This window comes from Peromyscus leucopus, chromosome 4 (assembly GCF_004664715.2).
Source record: "Peromyscus leucopus breed LL Stock chromosome 4, UCI_PerLeu_2.1, whole genome shotgun sequence".
In the NCBI taxonomy this organism is placed as follows: domain Eukaryota; kingdom Metazoa; phylum Chordata; class Mammalia; order Rodentia; family Cricetidae; genus Peromyscus; species Peromyscus leucopus.
The window spans coordinates 147,971,885-147,998,853 of record NC_051066.1 but is presented as its reverse complement, the minus strand read 5'-3'; the positions used below and the strand labels follow the sequence as shown (position 1 = coordinate 147,998,853).

General features: G+C 46.7%; 2 protein-coding genes across 2 annotated transcripts; both read left to right on the top strand.

Annotated features, from left to right (window-relative positions):
- The first annotated feature begins 4,873 nt into the window (after positions 1-4,873).
- Wfdc8 (WAP four-disulfide core domain 8) lies at positions 4,874-14,594 on the top strand. The gene is made up of 6 exons (XM_037204467.1): positions 4,874-4,928; positions 5,111-5,389; positions 8,005-8,145; positions 10,326-10,493; positions 12,562-12,702; positions 14,455-14,594. The coding sequence occupies exons 1-6, from the start codon at positions 4,874-4,876 to the stop codon at positions 14,592-14,594; spliced, it is 924 nt and encodes a 307-aa protein (XP_037060362.1).
- A 5,990-nt stretch (positions 14,595-20,584) lies between these two features.
- Positions 20,585-26,715, top strand: LOC114692686 (eppin). Its single transcript, XM_037204413.1, has 4 exons — positions 20,585-20,779; positions 21,663-21,794; positions 25,645-25,812; positions 26,403-26,715. Exons 1-4 carry the CDS (start codon positions 20,689-20,691, stop codon positions 26,414-26,416), a joined length of 405 nt encoding a protein of 134 aa, XP_037060308.1. The 5' UTR covers positions 20,585-20,688; the 3' UTR covers positions 26,417-26,715.
- The last annotated feature ends 254 nt before the right edge of the window (positions 26,716-26,969 follow it).

Below are 26,969 nucleotides of genomic sequence, written 5' to 3'. Positions count from 1 at the left end.
AAAAAGTAAGTTTATCGATGGCATTCCAGACACTTTCTCTTCACTTGGAATCCTAATTCTAGGCTGGACAGCCAAAGGTGCAGTGGCATGTCATAGGCTTGTCCCCTGAGTGAGACAAATTCTGAACCTCACAGTCTTTATTCCCCTCCCCCTGTGTGTGTCCCTGTGTGTGCACAGGTTGGAAGTCAGAGGACAATCTTGGGTGCTGTTCCTCAGGTGACAACCATCTTTATTTTTTTTGAACAGGTCATTCTCTGGTCTGGACTTGCCAACCAGGCTAGGCTAACTGGTCAGGCTGCCCTGGACAGGATCCCCTGTCTCTTCCTCCCCCTGTCTGGGTTTACAAATATGTACCTGACTTCCTACCCCTGTAGGTTCTGGAGCTTGAACTGTGTACTCACGCTTGCAGGGCAAACCCTCTACCTCCAAGACAGTTGTGGCAATTTTTACCCATCTTGTCTTTGCTTTGCTTCCATGGACCACATCCTCAGGGGAAGAGCTTTGAACTGTCCTTTTGTGTGGAACCTGGAACTTTCCATACTTTAGAAACATATGAGAGGTAGAGACATGTTTTTGTCATTGTTGTTTTGTTTGTTTGTTTGTTTGTTTTTTTGAGACAAGATTTCACTGTGTAGCCCTGGCTGTCCTGGAACTCACTATGTAGATCAAGCTGGCCTCAAACTCAGAGATCTGTCTGCCTCTGCCTCCGGAGTGTGTGCACCACCACACCTGGCTTGAGACATGGTTTTTAAGAATGATTTCATGAAAGAAGAGGCGCCAGGGAGATGGCTCAAAGGTGGAGGCTTTTGTCACCCAAGCCTCATAACCTAAGCTGAATCCTCCAAACCCATGTATTGAGGAAGGAGAACACCAATCGTACATAGTTGTCCTCTGATGCCCCCACATGCTGTGGCGTGCACCCCCATCCAATCGTAATCATAATCACAGTAAAATTAGAAGAAGACCCCCCCACCCCCCGCAGATTGCAGGGCCATTAACTTCAGGAAGAAATCCGGACTTTAGGAGTCCACACGAAATGTCCTCAAGTCCTTCTGTGCGTGTGTGCTGTCCGGCAGATCTTCCTGTGTCTCTAGGCTGCGTGTACCCTAGCATGAACAGAAACAATCTTGCCAAATCCATTTTTCAAATGAGCGGTAGAAGCAAAACTAGGCCATATTGAAACAGTGAGTTCATAGCAGGACTGGGACTTTAAGTCTGTTCATGCCCCACTGTTATTGTCCCCTACCCTTTTTTGTGACAGGGTCTCATGTAGCCCAGGCTAGACTAACTCTTTAGACTTGGAATCCTGATCCCCCTGCCTTCACCTCCAGAGAGCTGGGATGACAGATAGATTGAGGTCGTCACATCAGGTTTATGTGGGGTTGGGGATTAGACCCAGGGCTTTATGATGCTAGGCAAGTCCTCTGTCGACTGAGCGACACCCCGCCCGGTTTTATTCTGTGTTATAACACCGTCGTGTCTGGGGCTCTGGTTTACTCTAGTTTTTCACCGGGAAGCTCTTCAACAGTGTCTGCCTGTCCCCAACAAACCCAGGTCTCACAGCATCTTTCTTAACTTTATTTTTTATTTTTTTATGTATAGGAGAGTTTTGCCTCTGTGACTGAATGTCTGTGTACTACGTGCATGGGTGGTACCAGAAGAGGCCAGGAGAGGAGTCCAGATCTCCTGGGACTGGAGATCTAGATAATTAGAAGCAGATTCATGACTGGAGGGAATTGGACCCAGGTCCTCTGGAGGAGCACCCAGCACTCTGTTGAGTTATCTTTCCTGCCCACCCCGACAGCATGTTGGCAAACGAATCCCTTTGATTTAAAACAGACTCATTCTGTGGTAAAGTTGTCAAATTTACCCACCCTGCCCTCCACAAAACACACAGAGAATGACTAGTTAAGTAAACGACAAATAATTTTAATATACCCACATTCCTTGTATCCATAGTAATCTATGTTCCACAGTGATATAACTATGTTCCATAGGATAGACGGGTTTGGGAAGATGAAAGATAGATCTGTCTCCCATCACGCTTATCCTAGGAACTCTCCTAATGACTGGCTACAGGCTAATCTGATCAATTAATTCTCAAGACTGGATTGACAGACATAAATGGGTGAAATTTTTAACCAAAAGAATTGCTTAAGCATATGGCCTCAGCCTTCTGAGGAGGCCTGCAGTCTCTGACTGGAGAACTTAAGCTAACCGGGGAGGCAAGACTTTTGACATTCGCTACTGCTACTTGTATCAGGGCACGCCAGTTACTGTGTGGTGGGTAGGTGGTATTGTTTTTGCTTTTTTTTTTTTTTAAATAAAAAATGAGGGTTCAGTGAAGCTAAATGACCAAGCTGAGACCACACAGCTGGTAGCAGGCTGAGCCTAGAAAAACTCAGGTCTAACTCCAAGCACAAGCTTTTATACCATTCTATCTTGATTCTATATTGATGCATCAAATTTTCAGTGTTTCATCTGCATTCCCACAACAACAAGGCTGCCATGCTAATTGTATTTTCCCATTTTCTAGATGAGGAAAACTGAGGATGTAAGTTATGCTATAGCTATAAGTGACCAAGGACAGGGCCCAAATCACGACTCCTGACTTGGAGTTAACATTCTCATTACTGGAGAATCTGGGTGCTGCTGTACAGCTGCAGGGTGCGGTGGGGCGTCAGAATTCTTTTACAGACAGAGAAGGTGGCAGCAACTTCTGCAAATCATCATACAGTTGCTTCAGGAGCTCCGGGGAAAGACCTCTGAGGTCAGAGCATGGTCTTGGCTCTGCAGGCTCTGAAACTCTGCAGGCGAGACTCACATGGACATCTGTGGTATCAAGACATCCCCGTTCCCCTTCCCCGCCTCCTCACTGTTTCTGAAATGTGTTTACCTGGAATAAGCTATAGACATTATTGGGTCCTCTCATCTTGAAAAAAAAAAAAAGGCACCTGTGGGAGCCCTGAGTTCTGCCCCTGGAGCTCACAGTGGGGAGAGAGAACAGACTCCCCAAAGTTGCCCACTAACCACCACATGCGCACTGTGACATGCTCCCCATCTCCTACACTAAACATTTCAAAATACACATGGGTCTCAAATATTATTAAGGACCAGCCTTAATAATCTTCTTCCCAGGGGCCCAGAAGAGAAACTATGAACGGCGAGAATTATTTTTGGGAAATGAATCTAAGTACACCAAGCTCTTTGTCCGTCTACTTTATTCTTCTGGAATAAAATCCTGTCTACACAGCTACAGTTCTGTTCTCATGCCTAGCTCCTTTCTTGCCTGATTTCTCTCTACCTTTATCTGCTGGCCCTTCTAAGTTTTATCTTAATTCTCTCATCTTGGTTCTGCCCCATCTTGGTCTTTCTCATCTTGTTCTTACCCACCTAGCTCTTCCCCATCTGGCTCTTCCTCATCTTCCACCTCATTCTTCTAGTTCTCCAGTAGAAATCCTCTCCAGTCAAAATCCTCAAAATCCTCTCCCAGTCTCTGAGGTTTACAGTTATACACCCATGCAATAGCATTGCTCTAACCAAAGCAAGGTCAGCAGGCTTGAATTCGTACAGGGTCATAAAGGCAGACAGGAGTTTTCCTCAGGCAGTGACCATCAGACTCTCTTTTACAACCCAAAAGGGAGGGGTAAAGGAGGAGGTCAACTAAGAGCTAAGGTCGGTTAATCTATCAGACAAAGGGAATTTATGTGCTCAAACTATGTTCCTAGGGGTGGTGAGGTAAATGTTAGGAGTCTATAATGTTAGTATGTATATCACTAAGGCTTTATAAGAAAAGAGGGTCTCAGCTTAAATTGCACAAGAAATAAAGCTATCTGCCTAACCTAGGAGACAGGTGTTGTTTCCATAAGGGTGTTGTTACCTTAGTTCAGGAGATCATTTGGCCTTGGATGCTTGATAGATTATTTTGGATAAATACACTGTTAGGAGTTCTTGGAAGCACACATAGATAGCAGACAAGGAAATCATTGTAGGAACCAGCTAACATATACAAAAGCTAAAAATATCACCCAGACTTCTTAAGCCATGGCTTGACCTTTGGAAAAGTCCTTGACCTTTCCAAGTAGTGGCTTTTGTGATAGCAGCTGGACTCCGTTACATTGTCCTACGGCCGGCAGCACATGGGACAAGAAGAAGCATGATGAAGCTGTCACTTGAAAGTGCTGTGGATATCGCTCTATATAAATAAAACACTGATGGCCAGTGACCAGACAGGAAGTATAGGCGGGACAAGGAGAGAGGAGAATTGGGGAAACAGGAAGAAGGAGGGAGAGACACTGCAGCCACTGCCAGGACAAGCAGCATGTAAAGACGCCGGTAAGCCACCAGCCACGTGGCAAGGTATAGATTTATAAAAATGGGTTAATTTAAGATAAAAGAACAGTTAGCAAGAAGCCTGCCACGGCCATATAGTTTATAAATTATATAAACATCTGAGTGATTATTTTATACGTGGATTGTGGGACTGTGGGGCTTGGTGGAACCTGGAGAGAAGCCCTCCAACAACATGAAAGGGGATTATTGGTTTGTCAAGCTGTCTAGACAAATCATAAAATTCTAGAGTTGTGTGGGGCCAGAAAGAATAAGGGGAATTTCTTTGTTAACTGGAGGTCATTTGGGGCATGTCTGTGTGTGTGTCTGTATGTGTGTGTGTGTGTGTGTCTGTGTGTCTATATGTCTGTGTGTGTGTGTCTGTGTATCTGTGTGTGTCTGTATGACTGTGTGTGTGTCTGTGTATCTGTGTGTGTATGTGTCATGTGTGTGCATGTCTGTATGTGTGTGTGTATGTGTGTGTGTCTCGCACATGCTCAAACCTGTACTAATCTGAGGCACCAAAATCCTGTACTGCCTGCCCATGTCTCCAGACAACCTCATGCTAGCTCCCCCGTCCTCAGTGGAGCAAAGCAAAGGCCCTGAATTGTGTCTGAAGTTGCTTCAGACATGAGCACAGGAAAGCCGCCTGGAAACTATTCCAAAGGAAGCCCTGTGATGACTCAAGTGTGACCCATTACCCAAGAACAAGACAGCGGGAAGGCGACCAAGAAGGACTAGGTGCAGCGCCGCGGCCAAGTGTGCCACAGAAAGTCCTGAGGTGACTGTTCCAGGCCCATCTTCACTTGCTACCTCAGACAGATCCCTTCTCACTTCTGGCTCTGTTTCCTCATCCATGAAATGACCCGGCCTGGGAACACTCTCTGCATGGACTGCGGCGCTTCCCTCCAGATGTGCCTGACTCAGGCCCCTGCTCCTCGCTCACACAGGCATCTTCCCCTCCATGGCTCCACCGGCTTCTGGAGGAGTGGAGCTCTCCTGTTGCTTCTCTTCCTCTCTTTGGAGCAGACTTCCACATGGCACAGTGCCAAAATCAAACGTGGGTCATTCTCCCTGGGAAGTGGTTTTGGGGACCGAGGGCTGGAATGAGGCAAAGGCTAGTCTTGGTTGGCAATGGCTGGTTCAGTGTACCAGAGCTACCTCTGTTTACCACTCCGTGGCCTCCTCCACCTGTTTACCACAAATTATTTCCCTAGATTTCCTCAGTGTGTGTCTTCAGATTTTTGTGGGTACAGTCATTAGGCATGAGTCTGATGAAAGAGAGCCGGAGAGGATGCTATCGCAACAGTGGTGGTGAACCATGGCAAGAGGCCGAGTGTTACTCCAAGGAAGGGGCAGCCAAGGGGGGGCGGGGGGTGGGGAGAGATTGAAGAAACAGAACTGACCCAAATCCTGAATGGATCGGAATCTGGGTTGAGGGAGTAGAGGTAAGCCCCTTCTCCACCAGTGTTTCAGAACTGAATTGGAAGGAGTGCAGAGTGCGCTTTGGGCCTTCCAGACACCGGTTCTGTGCTAAACACACTGAAACCCAGGCTCTTGCGAGCTGCTTGAATAGTTTCTCCTCAGATAACTGGAAACGGAGGTCTTCAGTTCAGGACAAAGGGTGGGCCTGGGAAAGATACCAGAACCAGTCAGAACCATGGGAATGGCTGTGCTAAGCCAGGAAGAGTCCAGGAAGTTCAGGAGACAGCTGAGACTAGGAAATGTGCAAGAGTCCTTGAGCGTGTGCACACAAGGTAAGTGACTAAGAAGAACCATCCAGGGAGGGCTAGCTAAGAAAAGCAGGGAAAACAGACGATAGCAAAGCCACACAGAGGTCCCCGGGAAGCCGGAGGAGGGCTGGAGTCAACACTAGTAAGGTGGAGCTTGGACTTCGTAATCTCGAAGGTTCTCTGGCTATGCCCCTTGACCACTGTAAGGTGATTCCATGTTATTTGTTTAGCTTTTCTTGTGCTTACACGTAGCATCCAGATGCCTGCTTCAGCACTGTATAGGATATCTCTAAAAAACAGGACCATCTAGGCCGTACTTTCTAGAAATTCTGGTGTAGTTCATAGTCCATATGTTCTGAATGATGCACAAAGGTACACTCCAGATGAGAACCACCCTTAGCTACGGGCCATCCTTGCTGGGTATGTCAAGAGTTGTGTGAAGGGCAGAAAGCATGGTGGCGGCTCCTGAAGTGAGTCCTGTAAATTCCAGACCCCACCTGATTCACTGTGTCATCCCACCTGACATAATTCTGTGACCCAATGGCACTGACATGTTGGCCTTCTCACCTAAAGTGGCATAGTTCCAAAACCCAAGAAAATCTCACCTCTTTGATTAAATCTTGATGATAGGTGCTCAATTTAGAGCCCTGGAGCCCTGTATTAACCACCTCCTGCTATGGGACCTCTATCTGGAGGTCGGAAATGTGGCATGATGAATCTGGGTTCTTAGATTCTCACCAAGCTGAGAGTGTGGTGCCAGTGAGGGCTGCTGTTCCCCCCTGGGACTGTGGGTCCTCTTCTCAGACCACTTGTAATATAATCATTTCCTTACAGTTTCAGGGCCGGGGCTCTCATCTCTCTAGTCTGCTCCGAAAGGCCACCCTCACCTCCTGCTGCTCGGCCCTCTGCTGCCGAGGTCAAAGCTGCTGAGTGAACATGTTGGAGTAGCTCTAACTTCTCTGCCAGCCAGAAAATCCTGCTCTGAAGAGACCCTGTTGGTTGGGTGTGGCCAGTTGGGTTACCTCTGTGTCTTAAGGTTAAATGATTTAGGACTTGGATTGCACCTACAAAGCCCCCCCCCCCCCATAGCATGCCTAGATTAGTTCTTGATCCCAAAACAAGAGGACATGGGTATTGAGGCACAACTTTAGAATTCTGGACATCATAAACCATGAAGCCAGAAGTCATACCATGCACCTAAAAGGGAGGAAGCAACCGCATTACTACTCAGATTTGACCCAGTGAGTGTATCATGGGCAATATCCACTAAATTCCTATGAGCAGACTCTAAGTTAGGGATCAGCATTCTCATCTTATAGACGGAAACGTAGGACTCAGACAACGAAAAGTATTTTTCAAATATTATTTGTCTGGTTAATGTTGGCACCAAGCTGGCAAGACCAGATCTGTCTGATGATGATACTTCCTTCCCCTCCCCCACACACCATTTCTTTCTCTCTTAGAGCTAACTAACTTAGAAAGCCCTGTAACTGAATGCAGACTGGTCCTGAGTTCACACAAGATGCCAGGGACCAAAGTCAGGACTCCTGGTTCTTCTTTCCATTATGTGTCCTCTACTCCTTATTAATCTCCCCTGCAGACTGTGGAGCTGGGGGCGGGGGACTTTAACCATTAAAGTCATCAGCTCACAAGGCAATAACTAGTTCGTTTAAGACAGACACCTTTGTCTGTCTCCACCTAGTTACGTGTATTGAAATCCAAGGTGGCTTTCCTTCAGTTACCTGAGCACAAACTCCTGATTCAGCTCCATAAAAAGGAACCAAGTATGGAGAGAGACAGATGTGGCCCCTAAGTATAAGCAAGGGAAGAACGGAGAGTCGGGGACAGATGAAAAGGGCTGAGATCGTCACAGCTCGCCTTTGCATGGAGGAAAGGAGCTGAAATGCTCAAGGGTGTGAGCGTGGATGATTCTTTCTTGCAGACAAAGTGGGAGAGTGCCCCAGGAGAAGTATGGAATGCAGAGATGGGGTTCTAACCTCGTGCAAAACAGACTTCAACTGTGAGGCGCATCTCAAGTGTTGTCCGTCTGCCTGTGGGAAGAAGTGCATAGATCCTTATGAAGGTACTGACATCCAGGTGGGAGGCAGAGTGCTTTTTGAGGTTTCCTACTTCTTGCTGTGTCCAGAACCAGCCAAACAATCCTCTTAGAGAGCAGGACCATCTAAGTGTTTATGCCTTTCTCATTCTGTAATTTAACTTTCTGCATTTAAGTCCAAGTCATGAGTTCAGGTGTAGTGGACACCAGTTAGTTAATACTGATGCTAGACTTCTTTTGTATGATATTCAATCATTCACCAATAACCAGTGCCTTTTCTATGTCCACTAGGTGTGAAAGCCATTGTTTGCAATCAAACTTCATTCTAATTATTGTTTGATAAATGAAGCATCCATTAACCCAGGTGCTTGAATCATTTTAGACCCTTTGGCCTTTAAAAGGGCTTCCTAGAAACCCCAACATACAGACCCCAAGCATTTAATAGAGATTCCTTCCTTCCTTCCTTAATTTTATGAATATCTAATTAATATATTAAGATAAGGGCCAGGCATAGTAGTGCTCATCTTTAATTCTAGCACTTAGGAGGCAAAGGCAGGTGGGTCTCTTTGAATTCCACAACACCCTAGTCTACATAGAGAGACTCTGTCTCAAAAAGGCAAAATAATAGATAGATAGATAGATAGATAGATAGATACATAGATAGATACATAGATAGATACATAGATAGATACATAGATAGATAGTTATGGCTTTTCATACCCCAAAATTAAAATTACACAGGGGGCATGAAAAGAGACATGGAAGCAGGACTTGGGTAGGTGAAGAGACCAATGTACCTGCTGTATGGAAGTGTTTAAGAACCCAAACTTGCCGAGCGGCAGTGGTACACGCCTTTAATCCCAACACTCGGGAGTCAGAACCAGGAGGATCTCTGTGAGTTCAAGGTCAGCCTGGTCTACAGAGCAAGATTCAGGACAGGCACCAAAGCTACACAGAGAAACCCTGTCCAAAAACCAAACAATCAAACAAACAAACAAACAAAAACAAAAAACAAAAAACCCCAACAAAACCCCAAGCTCTCTGTTAACTCAAAGCCATATGAGATCAGCTTTTTCTTCTTTCTGCCTGAGACTACCACAAATGCACTTGTTGAACAAGTTGGGTTCGTTGCTCGTGACTGTCACAGAGAATGCTTGTCATAGACAGCCATGAGGCATCTATCTCAGTGAAGATCTGTTTGAGTCTATTAGAGGCTTTGGGCGTGGGTTGGGTAATTCAGATAGGGCTAGAGAAGTGAGGTTAGCCTTAAATTGGATAGTGTCCAAAACCAGGTTAATTCTGTGGCTGAACATCTACAGCTCTTATATCTAAATGGTGGTCCTTATCTCTAAAGAGGGCATTTAGAATGAGGATAACTTGCCCTCTCAAAGCTCAAGGTATTCGGAAGAAAGATCTGCAGCCGAGTGGCTTTGCATGCTGTTTGCAAGGTGCTCCACAGGAAATCCGCGATGCTCAAAGGAGCTGCTCGGCATCAAGCCTTTGCTGTGGAGCTGGGACTAGAACATGTCTTTTTAGAAGATTTGCTTATGTTTTGTGTGTGGTTGTCTTGCCTGCACACACGTATATGTACCACGTCTTCCTGGTGCCTGTCGAGGTCAGAAGAGGGTGTCAGATCCCCTGGACCTGGAGTGATGAAGTTGTGAGCCACCACGTGGGTGCTTGGAATCAAGTCTACATCTTTTAAAAAGAAAATCTGGGCATCTGGAGAGATGGCTCAGCAGCTGAAGCCCTTGTTGCTCTTGCAGAGGCTGCGTGTTCAATTCCAGGAGCTCTGACTCCCTCTGCTGGCCGCCGCGGGTACTGCACACATGGTACATCTACATAACTGAAAGCAGAACACTCAACACACATAAAATAAGGGGGCTGAGGATTAAAAGAAAAATCGCTCCATCTGTTTATTTTTGTTTTATTGGGAAGGCTGCCTGCCATGGCATCTTTGTGGAAGTTAGCAGACAACTTGCAGGAGTTGGTTCCTTCCTTCCTGGAGCTCCAACTCAGGTCGTCAGGGTTGGTGAGGAACACCGTAACTCAGTGAGCCATCTCCTCCTTCCATCTATGTCTTTTTCACTGGCTTATTCTTGAGCAGAACAGTAAGGCTACAGATGATGAGGAAGGCTCGTGGGTGCAGCCTGAGCCCCTCTTTTCATGCCCATGCCTTACACGGCTGCCTTGCTTCCTCACCCCAGAGCCCTGCATGTTACCCTCAGACACAGGAGACTGCCAGGACAACCTGACTCGCTGGTACTTTGACTCTGAGAAGTACTTTTGCAGACCCTTCACATACAGTGGCTGTCGTGGGAATGCCAACAACTTCCTCAGCAAGACAGACTGCAAGAATGCCTGCACTTTGCTTGGTAAGACCCATGTCCCTAGTAGTCCGAGGTCCTTGCTTAACTACTAACGTTATACCAGTATAGTTACAGCCTCAGTTGAGGCTGAGCTGCCTTGGATCCAAACCCTAGCTCTATCACTTGCTGGTTGAAAAGCTGTTGGCCAGGAGCTTGCCTTCATGATTTTTGGCTGGGAATATAAAATGGGGAAGTTAACAGTATTTACCTAAAGGAGTTGTCGTGACTAGAAACCAAGACAATGTAAGAATTGTGAGGCTGGGAAATGAGGGAAAGTAAGCAGATAGGGGGCTTCTGGAAGTCAGGCCATGTCTTGAAGTGTTCCTGTGGGCTCCCCCCTCTCGCCATTCACGTTGCCATGCCTACACAAGGAAGTCTTGGGGTCAGAGCATGGCAAGGAGAAGGCACGGCCCTTCCTGTTCCAAGCCACCTCTCGTTCAGACAAGGTGACTCTCCAAACAGTCCATCTTGATGTCTTCCTTCTACCTAGTCTTCTGTTGTCTACAGATAAACACCTAAACTCCTTGAACTTACTGCCAAAGCTCTCTAGCTTCCAAGTAACCCTGATTAATCCAGGAGTCTAGCCCCTTCCTCTCTTTTGGGCAATTGGGTACCTGCCTCGGACTTTCTCTTCCCAAAGGTGGGTTTTCATACCACTCTCTTGAACACACTGATTCTCCTTGGCCTTTTATTTATTTAGGGGCTTAATCCTATTCTTCCAGCTCTTGATTTTATACTCCAGCTACCCATGATTTCTCTATTCTTGAAGTCTCCACTAATCCCCCCAAATGAGACAATACACAAAACATGCTCATAAACGTTGGTCTGTGGAACCTGAAGCCCAGGTCTAACTCTTTGGAGGGAGATGTTTCTCATCATATCAACCTGTTGAGCATCATCATGAGGAACCACCTTAGGAGGAAGCATAGATAGGTCCATTCCAAAACCCCAGGGAATAAGTGTAGACCTGGGAGAGCATGGTGAAGGTAAAGCCTACAGATTTCTTCTTCAGTACAATGATCAGTACCAATAACATTGGGAGCCAATGTGCTATGGGGCTTATGCACCAAATAATGTGGATTAGGATATTACTTTCCTCTGTCTGCTGCAAGTTTCTTTGCCTTCGTGATTCAGGAAGAGCAAACAGCTTGCTGAATTGTTGGCAGGATTCTGTGCCATCAAAGATATAAAAGGCATGGCATGTACAGAAACTGTGGATCTTCAATATGCATGTGTCAGCCTTGGAATAGATTTGATCAACTTATTGGCACTGTATTTCTACCTTAAGTTTTGTGAGGCAGGTTGACAAACATTCTATCATCAACACTTTGTTTTTCTTTGTTTGTTCGAACTCTGTAATCCCAGTACTCATGAGGTAGAGGCAGGAGGATTAAGAATTCAAGGCTGGCCTTGGCTACACAGTGAGTTCAAGACCAGCCTGGGGCTACACGTGACTTTGTCTCAAAACACTAAAACTGAAACAAAAGCAAGAACAACTTTTTTTTTTTAAATTTCAAATCTGAATCTGACCTGAGAAAAAGAAAGAAAAGAAAGAAGGAAGGAAGGAAGGAAGGAAGGAAGGAAGGAAGGAAGGAAGGAAGGAAGGAAGGAAGTCCTTTCATGCTACCCAGGGAGATATGCATGTTTTTTTCTCCCCATTATAACTCAAAGGGCATCTTTCACCCAATATCTGGAGCCCTTGACAGCCTGACAGTGAGGAGAGAGGATGTTTTTACATTCATTGCTGCAGAAACTCACAATCTACCACAGGCAAAGTGACAGCATGTACATCACAAACCCGAAGACGACAGCTTGTGTGGATGTCACACAACTGCCTCTATTTCACACTGGGCCAACTGAGTGGCAGGACCGGGGCTTTAGTGCGAGGGCTCCCGACATGAAGCCCACTCTATGGCATGGTGAACCTTATGTTTTTGTTCCTCCTCAGCCTACTGGGCATGGTCAGGGCAAGCTGAACCAAGGTGCAGCCATATTACCCCGAGGAGGAGGAGAAGCTCACTGCAGGTCAATGGGGTGCTGGGGTGCTGCAAACTCACCTCGGCTCTTGTTCCAGTGAAGAAAGGACAATGCCCACTCTTCCCTTTCCAAATGCGAATGGAGTGCCCGGCCGCCTGTAAGAACGACATGGATTGCCTGGAGAAGGAGAAGTGCTGTGAGTCCAAGTGTGGCTTCGTTTGTGCCAGGGCCTGGCTGGGTAAGGACTGGACAAGCCTCCCGGGGTCTACTGGGCATATGCCATGGTGTCATGATACCCCGTGAAGTGGGTGAGAAGGTAGTCTAGGGTGGCCTGGATCTCACTATAATAGGGTCAAGCCAACCTCAAACTTAACCATCCTCCTGCCTCAGCCTCCTGAGTACTACATCAGCACCTGGCTGGGAGGTGGAGAAGTCCCCTGAGCTTCAGATGTCTCTTGCCCTAATCGTTGCGGTATCTCAGGAGGCTTTCTTTAAAAAGCCCGATTGTATTCTCATGTTGACCTCCTGGCCTCTGGACCCATGTAGTGTTTTTCCAGACCTCTTGTGAGTGCAATTATTCTGTTTTTCCTCAAAAAAAAAAAAAAAAAAAAAAAAAAAACTTGCTTATTCTGAGTCTTCATCCTTTGGTGACTGCAAATTGATGGTCCAGTGGTAAGTGTGAGCATGTGTGCACAGGTGTACACACACACACACACACACACACACACACACACACCACAAATCCTTTAGGTATATTCCCCCTAAAAACCTGCATCCTGTAGGAGAGGAAGATTGTAAACACTTTTGAAGTGGATGCCTGCCCCTGACTTCTAAGTCTGGGGGTGCATTAAAGTCACTGGCAAGAGCCAGGAGGCTTTGACTGACTTCGACTGTTCCCCTGCCTTTCTGCAAGGCTTTGAGTGCTGGATAGTGCCCCATCCCCACTGTTCATAAGATAAAGGAGTTCTGAGACTCCCTCCACCTCTACTGCTCTGGGATCTGTAACTCAAGTCCACTCATTATACAGGGGAGGGGGAAATCTTATCCGTCTACTTAATTGCACAAGACCTTTTTTGATCTTGAAGTTATTAGTCCCAGAGAGTTGACACTCTGCCTTGTCCATTCTCCCCTTCTTCTTCTTCTTCTTCTTCTTCTTCTTCTTCTTCTTCTTCTTCTTCTTCTTCTTCTTCTTCTTCTTCTTCTTCTTCTTCTTCTTTTTCTTCTTCTTCTCCTCCTCCTCCTCCTCCTTCTCCCTTCTCCCTTCTCCCTTCTCCTTCTCTTTCTCCTTCTCCTTCTCCTTCTCCTTCTCCTTCTCCTTCTCCTCCTCCTCCTCCTCCTCCTCCTCCTCCTCCTCCTTCTTCTCCTCCTCCTTCTTCTTTTGGTTTTTCAAAACAGGATTTCTCTGTGTAGTTTTGGAGCCTGTCCTGGACCTCTGTAGACCAGGTTGGCCTCAAACTCACAGAGATCTCCTGGCTCTGCCTCCCGAGTGCTGGGATTAAAGGCGTGTGCAACCCCCGCCCAGCCCTCTCTTCTTAACTGTAAAGGGGAGAGGTTTAGTTAGAATAAAACCTGGGTTGAGGGGACCTGTGCAAGCATAAGGACCTGAGTGTGGGTCCCCCAAACCCTTGTAAAAGCTGTGATCTGATGCTGCCAGATGGAGACAGGGGCATCCCAGGAGCTCAGTGGCCAGCCAGTAGAACTGAAGTGAGAAGTTTCAGGTTCAGTGAGAGATTTTATCTTAAAAAAAAAAAGGTAGTGAATTGGTTGATTGAGGAAAGACATTTTAATGTCAACATCTGACCTCCACTCATACCTGCACAGGCAAGCACATCTGTGCATGCACACACACACACCACACACACACACACACACACACACACACACACACACACACAAGTAAGGAAAGAATAAAACATTATCTGGGTTTCTAAATTTGTGTCAGATTATTTCAAATATTTCAAAGTCAAGTGTTCTCTTTTACTTCACAAAGTCAAAACAGGCTTTTGCCCAAGTAAGCCCATGACGTGTTCGAAGATTGATAAGCCCAAGTGTTTAAAGGACAATGACTGTCCCCTGAATGAGAAGTGCTGCACACGCTGTGGACTGAAGTGCTTGGAACCCAAATTCTGAACGGTGAGTGGGACAAAGTACCATTGTCAGAATGATGAATTATGAGTAGCGTAATATAAAGCTGTCGCTTCTGTCTTGTCCAACTACCCTGACAAATGATGTTGTCAATTATGGCAATACTGATAGGCTTGCTGTGATTTAAATACATATATATTTAATTTAAGTTTTACTTTTATTTATGTGTAAGGATATGTGAGTGTATAGGGGTGTGTGTGTGTGTGTGTGTGTGTGTGTGTGTGTGTGTGCAGCAGAGGGCATCAGATTCCCTGGGTGCGAGCTGCCTGCTGTGGGTGGTGGGGACCAAACATGCTCTGCAAGCATCAGGTCCTACACTTGATCCCCAGAACCTATGTAAAATTTCTGGGTGTGGAAGAATGTTCTTATGATCCCAGAGCTGGGGAGACAGAGAAGGATCTATGGGGATCAGTGGCTGGCCTAATCATTGAGATCCAGGTCAATGAAAGACCCTGTCTCAAAAACAAGGCAGATGTACCTGAGGAACAAACACCCAAACTTTACATCTGGCCTCCATACATGTGTGCACACATGTACATAAGCACCAGCACACATAGCTGTACCTGCACACACATGTTCTTGCATGTACATGTACGTGCACACATACATGCTCACAAGCACATATACATGAAATACACAACCATATCCTAGTTACCAGGAAAAAATACACACAAGAGCCTTCCATACTGGGCTTGATGGCACACACATCCTGACACTCAGAAGGCTGAGGCAGGAGGATTGATACAAGACTGGGCCAGCCTGGTGTGCATTGCAAGTTCCAGGCCATCTAGGAAGACTGAGAATCCAGGGAGACCTTGTTTCAAAACAAAACAGAAACCAGGCTGGGGAAAGATGGCTCAGTGTAAAGGTGCCTGATTCCAGGATGACCTGAGATTGATCCCTGGGACCCACAGGATGGAAGGAGAGAACCAACTCCTGATGGCTGTTTTCTGACCTCCACACACATAGAATGGGACACACACACACAGTAAATAAATAAACAAATGTAATTAAAAATAGAAAACAAATAAAAATAGGATTTTTTCAAAGTTCTTATACAAAGTTATCTATCATCTATCTATCTATCTATCTATCTATCTATCTATCTATCTATCTATCTCTCACTCAATGCCATGTCTTAAAATCTAACCTATGCCCTTGCATGTAAAATAAACCCGAGGAAAATAAAGACCCTGAAACCTTTCTGGATTCTGCCAGCCTGTAGATACCCATGCAGTATGAAGACTCTGATGCCTAGCGGCCCTGGCTTGGTCCAAGGAAGACAGGACAAATACTAAGCATGTGGACTTTGGGTCTAAAACACTCTGCTATGGTATTTTCTTTCCATTTCACTTTCTGGAAGTAAAACATAAAAGAAGCAGGATCCAGAGGCAAGTAAAATCTGCCATAAGCTGGCCACTCCTCGTTTCTTCATTCACAGATGACAGAGTTTGAACTGGAAATGAACTCCTGTCCTGTGTTTCCTCTGCCATGATAAAACAGCATGACCAAAAGCAAGTCAGGGAGGAATGGTTTTTTTCTACTAGAGTTCCACATCACAGTCCATCATCAAAGAGAAGTCAGGGGCAGGAACTCAATGAAGAAACCTGGAGGCAGGAGCTGAAGCATTGGCCATGGCTGAGTGCTGCTCACTGGCTTGATCAGCCTGTTTTCTTCTATATGCCCAGAAAACCTGCCTGGGGGTGGCATCACCCACAGTGGGCTGGGCCCTCCTACATCAACCACTAATTAAGAAATGCACTACAGCTTGCCTCCAGGCCCTCCTTATGGAGGCATTTTCTCAGTGAGAATCCCTCTCCCCAAATGGCTCTAGAATTGTCCAGCTGACATAAAACTAGCCAGTACACCCCCAAAGGCTGGTGTTTTGAATGCTTGTTCCTCACTTGGTGGCGCTGTCTTGGGAGACTGTGGAAGTAGGGTCCCTCAGGGAGGAGAATAGTCCAGCTTTTGGTTCTGGCCTTGATCTCTGCTTCCCGACCTGCCCAGTGAACAGTCTCTGTCACCCTGGCTGGCCACCACAGACTGACCCGTTCCACCATGCTCCCTGTACTGATGGAAAGAAAGCCTCCCACAGTGAGCCAGAGCAAACCTCTCCACACTGAGGCTTTCTGTCCGGCATTCAGTCATAACACTAACGACACTAATACAAGAAACGTCACTTAAACACAGTGTGGCGGCGTGCGCCTTTAGTCCAAGACTCAATCTCTATGAGTTCCAGGACAGCCTGGTCTACATAGCAAGATCCAGCCCAGCTGGAGATACATAGTGAGATCTTGTCTCAAAACACAAAACAAACAAAAGTCGAGAGAGGGGGACAGAGAGAAAATTTACTTAAAAGACTGAATTCCCTCTTTTTTTTTTTTCTTCTTCAGATTTCCGCTCTCAGCCTGGACAGCAACCAGGAAGAATTACTTCCCTAATGGATAAGAGAAACCCTTTCATCTTTTGAATCACCCTTGGCATGAGGTGCTGATGGTCATCCACACAGTTGGCACACAACTGTCTGGCAGCCACTTCTCTTGACGTTCCTTCGACTGTGGATGTGACATCTTAGGCTTTGTCACTGCCACGCAGGGTGTGCCTGTCCAAGTGGCCCTGGGACTTTCCAACTCACTGGTCACTGCTGTGGAATAATCCTCTTGAACACTATAAAGATTTGTCACTCGAATTGGTTTAATAAAACGCTGATTGGCCAGTAGCCAGGCAGGAAGTATAGGTGGGGCAACCAAACTAAGAATGCTGGGAAGGAGAAGGGCAGAGTTGGAGTTGCCAGACACAGAGGAAGCAAGATGAGAATGTCGTACTGAGAACAGGTACCAACCCATGTGGCTAAACATAAATAAAAATTATGGGTTAACTTAAGTGCAAGAGCTAGTTAGTAATAAGTCTGAGCTACTGGCCCAACATTTACAATACTATAAGCCTCGGAGTGGTTATTTGGAAGCATCTGCAGGTGGGGCAGGACATAGAAAAGCTTCATTTATATATGGCGCCCATTGTCTGGTGTGGATTCACATAAGACCTGAGGAAGCTTTAAAAAGGTTCTGAATGCACAGAAACAGCCACACTGGGCTCCTAGTCTCACATCAGCAGCAGTGCAGAGACATGTCTCCTAACAGCTGCCTGAGAGATGGAGACCCTGCATTTTCTGGATGTTCTAACTCTCCTTACACTTCACTGTGGAGCCCACTACCTCCTGCACCCAAAGCCCCGAAGCTTCCTCGTGGATTCTGCCCCTATCACTGTCTGACACATGAACTTGATGCTTGTCGTGTCCGTGCTCCCATGCCACTGGGTCTGGCTTCCTGCTGCTCAATTCTTCATCTTATAATCTGTCCATTTTCTCTGCCTCTTCATTTGTGAATTTCAATCTTGCATGTTTTCCTAAAATTGACCCGTTTTTCTGTATATTCCAAATATATTATTACTACATATTGTGGAGATCTATTGTGTACCTTAATAAAGCTTGCCTGAGGATCAGAGGACAAAGCCAGCCACTGGATTAGACATAGAGGTCAGGCAGAGATCTGTCAGCATGAGGCAGTGGTGGCACACACCTTTAATTCCACAAGTGACATTGCTGGGCAGAGAACAGTATATAAGGCATGAGGAGACAGAAACTAAGGTAGTTCAGCTGAGACCCTTTTGGGTGAGGACTCAGTCTAAGGAAACAGGATTGGCTGAGGAGTTGTCGATGTGAGGCTGGCTGTGGCTTGCTCTGCTTCTCTGACCTTTCAGCTTTCACTCATATATCTGGCTCTAGGTTTTTTATTATAAGATCATCTAAGATTCGAACAGCATCATATAAATTCACATCTTGAACTTTGGTTAATGTTTTGACTCATACAGTCATGCTTCCAACCACTCATCTGCCCACTACCCATTCCATCCTCTTTCTCACTTGGCCACCATCTACCCAGGTCCCCAAGCTCAACCTTTAATCATCTACCTATTATTTTCCTCCCCCCCCAACTCTCTCATACATCAGCCTAGTTATTCATCAATTTTTACATCCACCCATTCTCAATCCTTTTATCAACCCACAAGCCAAACTTCCAATCAAATCATCTCTATCAGCAGTCCTACCCATCCTACTACTAACTATTATGTGTAGGACCTTAAATGTCTCCTACAAGCTAGCATGCTGAAGGAAGCTTTGGTCACTTGACACTATTGGGAAGCCTTAGGAGATGGGACTCTAGTCGGAGGAATAAGTCTACTGGAAGCATTCCCTGTAGGGACATACTCAGGCTATTGTTCCTTTCTTCCTGCTTCCCAGCTGCCATGAAAAGGAAGTGGGGGTGAAGGTCTACCACACATTCCCCACCATGATGGTCTGCCTCCAGACAGGTCCAAAAGAATGAGTCTAAACAACTATAAACTGAAACAGTCAACATAAAATGTTCTTTTTTTAAAATGACAAATGCCTTATTTAGAATGTGTGTTTGTGCGTGTGTGTGCACACATCCCACAGATACATGTGGAATCCAGAGGGCAATATTCAAGAATCAGTTCTTTCTTTCTACCACATGGGTCCTGGGGATCAATTTCATGTCATCAGGCCTAGCAGCAAGGACTTTTATTCACTGAGCCATCTCACAAACTCAAATTTCCCTTCTCTTAAGTTGAGTATGTTAACTATTTTGTCACAGCAACAAAAAGCTGACCAACTTTATATTCTGTTCAATCTACTTCACTGAACTTTTCATCCAACCAGCCATCCATAATCCATGCACTCAGGCATCCAAATACCCGAACGTTTCTCTCACCTCTCTTTCTACTCATCCAACTATCTCCTCCCATCTATCACTCTACTAGACACCACCCACCCATATGTTGACTTCCATACCTACCTTGCCCTGCCTGTCTTGCTCAAACAGAAAAACATGCTGAGAGTTTATTCTGAACCTCCTCATGTTAAGGACCAGTTGCTGGACATTGACCTGGTTCATGAATCTCAGAACCTATTTGGGAGAACAGATGTGCAAGTTAGGAATTCCGTTAGGTGCACTAGGAATGATATAGGGGTCATCCATACAACAGGTCTGTCATGTGAAACAAGTTCAGGACAATGACCTACACAATATGTTAACAACCCAGCCAAAGAAAGCAGAAACCCTTTTTGTTAACATTGCCCTTTGCAGAATGTCTCTCTCCCTTCTAGCCTGGGTTGAACATCTGGTGCTATGGATTCATGCCTTCTGAGAGGGCTGCTCAGGTCTGCACCCTTCTTTTTCTGATGGCACACTTTGAACCCAGCAGCTCTGAAGTGTTGTTGACCTTGATTCAGCTGTTGTCACTCAGATCTGTGACTTCATTTCAGTGTCTTCTCAGGCAACAGAGTCTGTGTCACACAGTGGAGGCCCCCTGTGGTCTGTAACATTCAACAACACTGTGGCAAATACTATCAAAAGCCTCTGATATCAGCCTGATTTCCCCCAATGCCCTGCTCTCTGTGGCAACATCTTTACTCTTTGGCCTTAGTTAAAAAAAAAGGCCCAAAGAGATGATAAAGGAGAAAATGGTGGGAAGAAACTGTAGGAGAGGGAGAAGGGAACACAGAGACTGTGGGTCTCCCATAGGAGTAAATGTTAGATACTGACATGAAGAGATACCAAGACAATAGACACTGTCAGAGACGAACAGAAGGGTGTGCTTATTGGTACGGATGTTTTAGAAAGGGGTAAATGAATGGGATAGAGGGCATTCCACATTAACTTTGAGTCACCAACATGAAGACATAAGAGGGTGGCATTTACTCTTAATGCGGCATGGGACAGTATAGAGTACTCTTTGCTCAGTACTCTGGTTGACCAGAAGGCTAGCCCTGTGTAGTCCAGGCAGCAAGGGCATAGTAAGATGTGAGCTTTCTCCATAGATGTGGGCTGTGAATGTCATTAGCTCCGCTTATGATCTCAGGAACTTGGTGTGCCCAGCAAGATAGTAGGTGACTGGCTCTCCTCCAGCGCTACAGCCAAGGTTGAGAGAATCAGCTGGGCTAAGGCAGCCAGACATTTCCTTGTTCTAGAACCACCAGCCAGTCTAGCCCCTCACCAGAATGAAGTTTTCTGGATTTGTGAGCATCCTCGTGTTATTTGGCCTGTTTGCAAATGTCCGGGGACCTAGTCTAACTGACTTTCTGTTTCCCAGTAAGTACTGGTTTTCTGCTTTTGTCTGGGAGAAAGGGAAGTTTGCTGGGAGGAAGAGACAAGGAACAGTTCCTCAGGTTTAGGTTGCCTTTCTGTGTCTTCTCCCTGGATGTGGTTTGAGCGAGGAGGGAGACACTTAGGTCTGATGTCCTTTGTGTTACTACAAGGACAAGGGTCTAGGGAAACACTCCTTGAAGTCCCTTTGAAGAACTATCTTCCTGGGGGAGGTAGAGAAGAATCATAGATCCAGCATTTATAGGAAGACCCCTCACCCCTCAAGTGAGGCAGGCCCCTTTGTCGGGAGCTCTGGGGTCAGAGTTGGTGGGTCGAATAAGGGTAGCCTGGTGATCTTGAGCAAAATATTTAAATTTCATGTAGCCTCTCTGAAACTTGATTCCGAAACCCAGCTGTGGCTGGGAGAGGAATCACTGTACAATGTCGCCCTCCAGAGGAAATCACAAACAAGGCTACCGCAAGACTGACTATAGAGCAGCCTAAACCAGGCTCTAGGCTTTGGATCCCAAAGCGGCCTTCCCAGTGTCTTGAGACAGTTCAGGTTGTTACCATATGAAGGAGATGCTGAGGATATCTAGTGCCTAGAAGCTAAGGTTGCTGCTAAGGGTCCCACAAAGCACAAGACAGTTCCCATGGCCAACAGGTGTCTCCAGTGACTGAAAACTGTTGCTTCAGCAGCTGGGGGTAGACCAAGGATGGAGATAAGAAGGTAGAGAGTTGGGGGTGGCTGAAGAGCTTAGAGGACAGGGTAGTGTGGGAAACAGGAGTGAGGAAAAGGATTCCTTCAGGGTGAACAAACTTGAACACACGCTTCCCTTGACTCCCTAAACTGAAGGCCCCCAAGACTCAAAGACTGCTTCTTCCTTAGGGAGATGCCCCCGATTCAGAGAACACTGTGAACACAAAGAAATGAACCTGTGTACCAGGGACAGAGATTGCCAGGGGAAACAGAAGTGCTGCCTTTTCAACTGTGGGAAGAAATGTTTAGACCCCCAACAAGGTAATATGAAAGGCTTCGGAACACCACACGCCTTCTGCCCGTCTCCTCCCCTGCCCACCTGGGCTGCCATTGCCCCGGCTCACTGAGGGGTGCTGTTTAGGTGAGACTGCTGGATTTGGGCTCCTGCACCTTAGAGTTAGTACAGCTCCTGAAAAGGTGTGTGGTAGTAATGTCCTTATCCTAGTGGGTAATATATGAGCCTCAGTTTCCCCCAAATAAATGACGAGTGCATGGGTGGGATTGAATCAGACCATTTCTTGACTGTTTTTCACCACCATGATTTTCTGAGTCCCCAAGTGGCCGTCCTCATCCTAACATATGCTCACATTGTCTGTGACAAGCAAGGTGATTTATCTTTCTTAGCTTTTCACTGCTGAGCAATTGCCTCTCTGCCCAGATGAATCTGACTTTGTATTAGGAAACCTGCCCTGACATTCCAGATCAGAGCTGCAATCTCATCTCCGTCCCTGCCTCTCTGAACTCCCAAAAGGCTATCCGAGATTCTTCATTTATTTAGAAAGAGTTACTAAGTGTTTCTGATATCCATTTTTAAAGTTCATTTTGTGCTAATAAAATATATGAGAGAGGTTAATTATGAAGGAGAAGGGCTTATTTAGGTCAGTTTTTGAGGCTGGGACCACACATCATGGGTAGGTACCAGCATGGACCCCATAGGAGATGATGGGCGGGAGGGGTCACATGATCACCAGAAACCAAGAGGGGCTTAGGGTCCTACCATCCATTTTGGAGGACATGTTCCAGTTGATCTAGGAGTCTCCCAACAGATCTCATCTCTTGAAGGTACCACAACCTTGTGGACCAAGACTCCAAAACATGAGCCTTGAGGGGAACACATGTCAGCCATATCCAGACCTCAGTGCCTGTTCTAGCACCCAGCCTGTTCACTGTGGTCAGGGCACCGTGAAGTCTCGAGGTAACCACACTCAGAGCTGAGTTCAGAATAAAGGGTCAGAGTGGAAGGGAGGCTGGAAAGGCTCACCAGGGAGGGAATGTCTTGCAAAGACCTCAGTGGGGGATCCCAGGGAGGTAGAGAGTGAGCATGATGCCAGTCATTGGAAAAGGCCCTCAGTGTGCTCAGATCATATAGTCTGATGGGCCCGAAGAAAGACTCTCATCTTAATCCTAAGAACCATGGACTTGAAGACCTTTAGAAGCAGGCGATGAAATGACCCACATGTGTGACCCTCCAGAGTGCAAGGGGGTTACTAGGGGGACTGAATGTGTGAGAGGATTTCCAGGAGAAGGGAAGTGATGGATTCACCTGGACATAGCTCAGTGAAGGAAGGAGTGGGTGGCACTTGAAAAGTATTGAGGAATGTGGGATGTGACAGGACAACAGAGCTGACAGACAAGATGACATGTCAGGGGTCTGACTCCAGACTTCCTAAATTCGGATCTCAGGTCCGGTTTTTAGCATAATGAGAAATCCAAGGGAGTCTGGGTAAGGGTGTTAGGGAGTTTATTATGACATAAACTGGGGAGAACAACTCACTAAACAGGATAGGTGAAATCGTCGCAGAATCCTGGAAGGGTGATGGCTAGTCCCATGCTGCTTCTGCTGCTTGAGTCAACCTACACCATGCAAGCCCATGAGGGGGAGAAGAGAGTGAGGAGTATGTGCCTCTTGGGTCTTAAGCTAGCCCTGAGGCCATGTGCTAGGGCCTAGTACCTCGAGGTCGTGGATGGAACAGGTACCCGCTACCTCTTTTTAAAAATCTTGAACAAATTAACATTCTTTCTCTGTGCTTCCACTTCTTCACACGACAAAAGGACCTGGGTTAATGGCTCTGTTCACTCCCTTAGAGTGCTCAGAGCAAGGCCAGGCACAGGGCAGAGTCACCTGAGGCCCATTAGTTTAACTGGCCTGAGAACTGAACAAGGGTGATCAAGTGTCTTCTTAGTCTCTGAAAGCATTCAGCAAATGGTAAGTGCTCAGGGAATGAGTTATTCGGTTCATGTCAGGGTACGTCCTCCTTCCCCTTTAACACACCATAAAGCTCTGTACCATGCCAGGCCACCTGCTAGACATCTGAACCCCAAAATGAAGTCAGGCACAATCCCTGCACACTGAAAATCCACCATCCCAGGAACAAGACTGGAGGTGTTTTTTTAAAGATGATAAATGAACACACAAGCTTCAGAAATAAGGTAGGGAAATGCAGGCTTTGATTCAGGCAATGGCCATGATGTGGGATACAGAGTGGAGTTAAGAGAGACATCACAGGGAACTGATTTTTGAGAAAGGTTTTGAACAAAGAATAGGCATTCTGCTAGCAAGCAATGGTGTGTCTGGCTGTGCACTGGTAGGGTGGTGTTGTGTAGCATGGTGTGCCGAACTGAAAATCGCCATAGCATGGGGCTTAAAAGGATTCCATGGCAGAAGAGACCAGAGCCAGGCATAGGAGCCAGGAGATGAAGGACACTGTGAGTCACGGAAGGACCTTGTAATGAAGCTGAGGTCTACCCTGTGGAATGACATGATCGGTTTGTCTTCAAATCCATTAGCTCTTCCTCCCTGGTGGTCTCCATGGCAGATGGATTGGAGGAGCCAGGGATGAAGGCAGGAGGAGGAATCAGAGGCTGCCTCAATGGAGACTGGGGCTTGAAGAGCCCGGCAGAGAGGTGAACTGTGAGGAGGTGGGAAGCAGCTGCTGTGGGGCCTCATGGTCAAGGAGCCTGTGGGTCATCTGGAGCCTGTGTGAGTCTGTTAGCACCCCTGGAAGAAAGTGTCATGGACCGCTGGCTTCAGTGATCGTAATGTGTTTTCTGACAGTTCCCCAGGCTCAAAGGAAGAGGTTAGGTGACTGTGGGGTTCCAGGGAGGTCAGAGGAAACTTTTGTGGAGTCTCTTGTCTCCTTCCACCTTTTCATGGGTTCTGAGACTGAACTCAGGTCCTCGGGCTTACACAGGAAGTGCCTTCATTTGTTGAGCCGTCTCCCTGGCTCATGAATGAGAACTTGATTACACATGTCTCTACTAATATCTGGTGGCTTGCTGGCAATCTGTGGCATCCCTTGGTCTGTAGATACAGCATTCTGATCTCTACTCTCAAGTGCACACAGCCTCCCCCCTGGTGTGTGCATCTCTGTCCAAACTTACTCCTTTTTCAAAGAGCCCCAGCCATATTGGATCAGAGGCCCTTGGTGCTCCAATATGCAACCACCTTAGTTGATTGTATCTGTAGACTGAAGGTCCAGTTCAATAACAGAGTGCTTGCCTAGCATGCATGAAGTCCCCAGTCCATTCTTAGTACCCCCAGAAACAGGACAGGGGAGGATGTCACCTGTGTAGTAATTCTTTTGCCTTGCTATGACAAAATGCCCAACAGAAACAACCAATGTCCAAATGGTTTCTTTTGGCTTGTGGCTTTGAAGGGCCTCGGTACATCACTATGAAAACAGCATGGCGGAGTTTGTGGTGTCAGAAGTGCGTGGTGGCTTCAGACAAGGAAGCAGGGCTAAGCTATAACCTTAAAAAGCCCTCCCCTAGCAACCTACTTCCTCCAGCTAGACTTCACCTCCTAACAGGTCCCACAGCCTCCCAAAATATCATCCCTAGTTGGTGACAAGCACTCAAAATGCAAGCCTGTGAGGGACATTTCATGTTCAAACCATAGCCACCGGAAAAGATCCTACCTCCAGGGATGCAGATACTCACCACAGCATCTCCCAGCAAGTACATGCAATATGTTCATGATGCCGAACCCCTAGAGTGTGAGAGGGAAAAGAATTCTGTTCTAAATTCATGCAAGTGGCTTTCGGAGAAAGGGATGACATTGTTTTGTTCCGGATTGCACTCTTGAGTTCTCAACCCTGGGCTCTCTCTGCAGATATATGTAGCCTGCCAAAAGACTCTGGCTACTGTTTGGCTTATTTCCCCCGTTGGTGGTATAATAAGGAAAACAGCACGTGCCAACTCTTCATCTATGGTGGCTGTCAGGGAAACAATAACAACTTCCAATCCCAAAGAATATGCCAGAACGTCTGCAAAAAAAGAAGTGAGTCTTGGGGGCCCCATCTAAAATCCTCACCAGAGCTGTCCTGGGAGGTGTGGGTGTGGGCTGGCCTGTCCTTCTCAGACCTGACGTAACTGATCTGATCCGGAGCAGTGGGGGGGGGGGGTAGGGGGCAAATGGACCCGAGACTGTGGCCCTCTGGAAACTGAAGAAGGCATGGGGAGCTAGCAAACAAGAAGGGATTTAGGAGGGGTGAAGGGGAATGGAGAAGGGTCCCAAAGATCAACTGCAAAATGACCAGCGTGTCCAGCCCCACCTGGGCACGGTGACCAGGGAACCGTCCCGGGCCATCACCTTCTTCTTCACTTTCTTTCGCCGGTGATCTGACTCTGTCCATCTTTCCTTGAAAGAACAAACTGACTTTTGTTTTAATATTCTTTTGAGTGGGCATACAAAATAACAGGTTTCATCATATTTTCATCCCTAGATGCTTGCTCACATCCAACCAACTCCCATCAACAAACCCTGCTTTGAATCTCCTCTCATGAAAGGATGTAGAGACATAACTCGGGCTCCAGAGGTAAACTGAACCCAAGATTCTCAGCTCTAACTTGTATCTGTGTTCTCAACAGGATCTTCCACCTGAACAGAGGACATGCTGGGAAAACCGTCAGGATTCGGCTTCTGCTCCAAGCTCTGTGTACCCGCTGGATCCTCCAGAATGGCTTCTGGTCACTGCTCTGAGCGAGCACTCCAAGGCCTTAGGTCTTCCCAACTGTGAATCCTGGGATGCCTTCCCTCGAACCATGTCCAGTTCCTGGTCATAATCCCTCCTCTTAGGATCCCATCACTAACAGTGCCTTGTCTGCTCAGCCCCGCTGTCAGGGGCTCCCTGTTCATTTCCACGTGGCTCTCAGCTTTATTCAGTAAAGGATTTGGCTTCACCCTGTGCCTCTGAGACTGGGTAATTCACACATCTTCAGTGTGGGGAGAGTGAGGCGGTGGTGAAGCTTCTGTGGCATCACTCAAGGGCATGTGGGCGCCACATCCTTGACAACTGGGACGTTCAGGGACTTTTTTTTCTCTCTCCTCTGTCTAAGGCCTGTGGATAATGCCTTGGTTTGTATGTCACAGAAACTCACTCTGGGACAAGGGAAGGGGTTGAGTGGCTTCCTTTGGGAAATTCCCCTAAGAAATAT

Excerpts from the sequence above, each read along its gene's own strand:
- LOC114692686 (XM_037204413.1), top strand. The coding sequence starts at position 20,689 with ATGAAGTTTTCTGGATTTGTGAGCATCCTCGTGTTATTTGGCCTGTTT. Across the intron at positions 20,780-21,662 it reads AACTGACTTTCTGTTTCCCA|GGAGATGCCCCCGATTCAGA; the intron begins GTAAGTACTGGT and ends CTTCTTCCTTAG. Across the intron at positions 21,795-25,644 it reads ATGTTTAGACCCCCAACAAG|ATATATGTAGCCTGCCAAAA; the intron begins GTAATATGAAAG and ends CTCTCTCTGCAG.
- Wfdc8 (XM_037204467.1), top strand. The coding sequence starts at position 4,874 with ATGTCTCCAGACAACCTCATGCTAGCTCCCCCGTCCTCAGTGGAGCAA. Across the intron at positions 5,390-8,004 it reads GCACAGTGCCAAAATCAAAC|ACAAAGTGGGAGAGTGCCCC; the intron begins GTGGGTCATTCT and ends TCTTTCTTGCAG. Across the intron at positions 10,494-12,561 it reads GAATGCCTGCACTTTGCTTG|TGAAGAAAGGACAATGCCCA; the intron begins GTAAGACCCATG and ends CTCTTGTTCCAG.